This window comes from Populus euphratica, unplaced genomic scaffold, assembly GCF_000495115.2.
Source record: "Populus euphratica unplaced genomic scaffold, PopEup_1.0 scaffold3889.1, whole genome shotgun sequence".
NCBI lineage: Eukaryota > Viridiplantae > Streptophyta > Magnoliopsida > Malpighiales > Salicaceae > Populus > Populus euphratica.
The window spans coordinates 746-4,648 of NW_011503714.1; the positions used below are offsets into that span (position 1 = coordinate 746).

Genomic DNA, 3,903 nt, shown 5'->3' on the forward strand with positions numbered 1-3,903 from the left:
AGCTTTTATAATGGTCAAGACTTCCTTCAGCTTTTCCAGCTTTCCCTTAAATCCCCATGCAAGACTTGGCCATTCAATAGCAAGTGAAACCCCCCCATTCAACATCTCCTCCATAGCAGATTGGAGAAACTAGCTGCCATGTTTTTCTTTGGTAACTATTAATGACGAGAGAATTGCCTTGAAAGTTTTGGAAATAGAGGTGGCAAAAGAAAAAAATAAAACATTGCATGTTGTTACTTTTGTGCTTATAAATCAGTGAAAGATGAGGTCTCTTTCACTGAACCAAGAGTACCAATGTAATCAAACATTGTGCATTGGGCAACTGAGGTCTCTTTCTTTCTTTTTTTCTGTTCAAACGGTTCATGATTAATGAATATGGAGAAGAAACATAAAAAAACCCACCTCCGCTATGCCAAGGCCACTAGATTTGGAAGAACGCACATTCAAGCTTCAATGACATGAATCTCGAAATCATTGAACTCTTAGACTGCACTGAACTTGATTTGTCCTTTTACAATCAATCCCATCTCTGGTTTTCTAACCCTAAGCAAATCCAAATATAAAACCCTCGGGCTCTCGAGAGTGCCACGGCGTTGTATGCCAGAGCTTATTGATCTAAAAAAGACACAAACATGATATTTTATATTGAAATATCGGTCATCAAGAGAGAATTTATACAGGGAGAGAATCAGGCCACCTTCGCTTTACCTCAGATTTCCACCTGACCTCCCTTAATTTCCCATTTAACCCGTAATCCCTTTCCATAACAAGATTGATTCCCTCATCTGAATACCACCCAACTCCAATGCAAAGGATGCCATCTTTGCTGACATCAACATAACCAGTTACCCCTCCAGGCAGCCAAAGGACAGTTACATCCTGCATATCCATTATCTCTTCCTCTCCAAAGTAAACTGGATTATCAGGCAGGCTTCTCTTTTTCAAGGTCTCTGTACAAAGATAGACATATGGGGTACCGTTGCTTTCCTCTATAGCTATCTCATCCCCAAATATTGGAGTAGCGCTCATCTCAAATACCTTCCAGGGCCCTGTGAGCTCTGATGGCTGGGTTCGTTTCCGCTGAGAAAATGGTTTCACTTCAAACTCCAGATCACTGTTTTAAGTTGTTAAAGCATAAAATTAGTTTCACCGCAAAAGGAGATATATAAACTGTTCATGCTTATAGCTCCATTCCTAAGAACAGAGCAAATGAATGCAGAAAAACGAAAGAGGGGTTTTTGTACCCTGCTTGATAAGGTTGAACTAAGACTTGCACTATCTATATTAACTCACTTGTTCACCACTTGATCCAACACCCAAGGACTGTATATCTTAAAATTACCTTTGAAACTTAAATGATACAAATTATGAACATTAATCATTCAAAGCTGCAGTACCATATAATACTGAATTGTAAATACCTTTCTGCACGAAGATTTGCAGGACTGACCCACTCTTCCTCGTAAACAGCAACTCTCATGATTTGTATATCTGAACCCCCGTTGTTGAATTCTATGGTATGCACAATACGAAGTCTTTTGTGACAACCTTTAACCAAACACTAAGCACAAAAAAACATCAACAAACAGAAGCACTGTTTTTCTCACAGTAAAATAAGAATTCGAAAAGCTCATGTATCATTAAAAGGTTCCGTGGCACTACCAAATCATGCTAAACTTACTTGTTCAAATTTAAAAGTTGGAGAAAGGTAATAGTTTGAATCATCAACTTCACCAACTGGAATATCAACTGGTCCCCTGGAATATGATCCGTCCTGAAAATTCATCGTGTAGACCATTATATCATTGACCTTACTGATCAGCTATGCAGAGGAAAGGATGTACAAATGCATGTGTGCACAATCACGCACGTAGATATATAAGCAGTTTCCAGTTAAACAATTGGTTGAAACTACAATTATGAGACTCCTTGAAACAACTATTCTAATAGCTCTGATGAAAGTGACAGCAATTACTCGGGTACACTGAATGTTAACATAAAGCAAACAAAGCACCATAGCATCGAAAACCCTAGTATAAAAACATGTGTCACTGCTTTCAATCCTCAAAAAGTAGCTTGTGCATCACATGCTAGCACAGACATAACTTCCATCCAGTTTTATATCAATAACTAATTGCAGCTGGGGTTGATCATACCTCAAAGAAAACTAGCCCTGGTTCATTACCCATAACATCTTCTTCCATTAAATCACTAGTTTCAAAGTTAAAAGATTCAAAACCAGGCAGAACATGATTCCTGATAGGCGGCACAGCCATTTTTTCAGCAGGTAAAGATGCATCCCCTTCTTTATGATCATCTTTACTTCTGTTGTTGCCTCCTATATACTGTGGCACTTCACCATAAGGATTTAAAGTCACCCAATTAATCTTTCTTTGAATTTGAGATCTCTGTTCTCCAGATGGAGACGGCACTGCTTCAATGCGCGCAAGAGTGTAGCAATCATATAGGTTTTCATTCTTGCTTCCAACTTCAATGGGCTCCATTTCAGCAGTAATCGGTGAAAATACAGCCCCCACCCCCTTCCATATCCCACTGACACTACTGGTAAATGTATTCCATACTGGTCTTATCACAGGTTCCTGAAAGGGAAAAAAGCACGACTTCTCATCACTTTAAACTCCAAAACACCAAAAAATAATTTAGCAATCAAAGTTTGAAACTTTGAAACCTGTATTCTACGTGCAACTAAAATGAAAGAAAACATCCTTTAAGACAAATAACAATTCCCAAAATTCAAGCAATTCTATTTACCACTTATTGCAAATTCAAATACAAAAGCAATCGCATCACAAAACATACTGAGAAAGTGAAAGAAGAAGAAGAAGAAGAAGAAGAAGCAACTCTGAAGCCTAATTACATGTGCATCTAAAATGGCAGAAAAGAGAATCCAAGCCACGTAACAAAATATCTCCAAATTCAAGCATTTCCATTCCAAATTCAATTACAAGAACGATCCACATAATAAAAAACACAAAACCAAAAGAAAGCAATAATATTTTATAACTACCTGCGTTTGAAGAACAGTTTCAACCTCCATTAACATGGTGCCAGACACCATAATTTCTCCAGCTTTATTCCTCTTCCCCCTGACAACTCTCCTTCCTTTCCTCCTCTTTTGTTTCCCTCTCTCCTTTTCCTTATCAGATGTGGTTTTTTCCATGTCATTGTCAATGCTCCATACATTTTCCTTCCTGCCCCTTGCTTTCACCCTTGCTTTACTCTGGTGTTGCTGAGGTTTGTTGTGGGACAGTGTTATCATGTTGAGTTTCTTGGGTTTGGGAAAACCGGAGGGGTTTTGTGTGGTTTTGAGTGTGTGGTAGTAGAACCCTAAGTGGGGCTTGGATGTGAAAACCTTGCAGAGGTGAAGACATGGTGATTGCATTCTCAGACAGAAGAGGAAGAGGATAGAGTTGATTGACACGGCAGTGTTCGACTTCGAACTTTGAAGGGGATATAGATGGGTTACTATTTCAATTTTTGTGTCCTCCAGGATATGGAGTGAGCCCAAACTAGCGGGTAACTAGCTCGTCAGAGAGAAGAATATATGGTGGGGAAAGATGAACCAGGCCCCAAATACTAACCCCTTAGCCCAGCAAGTAAGGAACTAGGAGCCTGTTTTTAACTAAGTCATATGTAGAGTTGAATTTTAATAATTTATTATAATTTTTATATTTAAAATAAAAATACTAAATTATATAATTAAATGTAATTATATTATTTGAAATATTTGTGGAAATTAATTGAATTAATAATTTTTACCAATGTTTTCCCAATTCATAAATCATTTCCTTTTATTACAAAAATATTTCTTTTTACTGTGAAGATCCTTATATTTAATTTTCTCGTAATTATCTATTAAATATCGGTGCTCGAATTAATCTA

General features: G+C 37.6%; 1 protein-coding gene across 1 annotated transcript; it reads right to left on the reverse strand.

The window, feature by feature from the left end:
- Window positions 1-422: 422 nt before the first annotated feature.
- Window positions 423-3,539, reverse strand: LOC105119903 (uncharacterized). Its single transcript, XM_011018094.1, has 5 exons — window positions 3,029-3,539; window positions 2,157-2,600; window positions 1,682-1,774; window positions 1,422-1,561; window positions 423-1,114 (listed from the first exon to the last, which is right to left on the reverse strand). The coding sequence occupies exons 1-5, from the start codon at window positions 3,401-3,403 to the stop codon at window positions 673-675; spliced, it is 1,494 nt and encodes a 497-aa protein (XP_011016396.1). The 5' UTR covers window positions 3,404-3,539; the 3' UTR covers window positions 423-672.
- Between the last annotated feature and the right edge of the window lie 364 nt (window positions 3,540-3,903).

Coding starts and splice junctions, on each gene's coding strand:
- LOC105119903 (XM_011018094.1), bottom strand. CDS start 3,403: ATGCAATCACCATGTCTTCACCTCTGCAAGGTTTTCACATCCAAGCCC. Junction 2,601..3,028: donor AAACTGTTCTTCAAACGCAG/GTAGTTATAAAA, acceptor TTTCCCTTTCAG/GAACCTGTGATAAGACCAGT. Junction 1,775..2,156: donor CAGGGCTAGTTTTCTTTGAG/GTATGATCAACC, acceptor ATGAATTTTCAG/GACGGATCATATTCCAGGGG.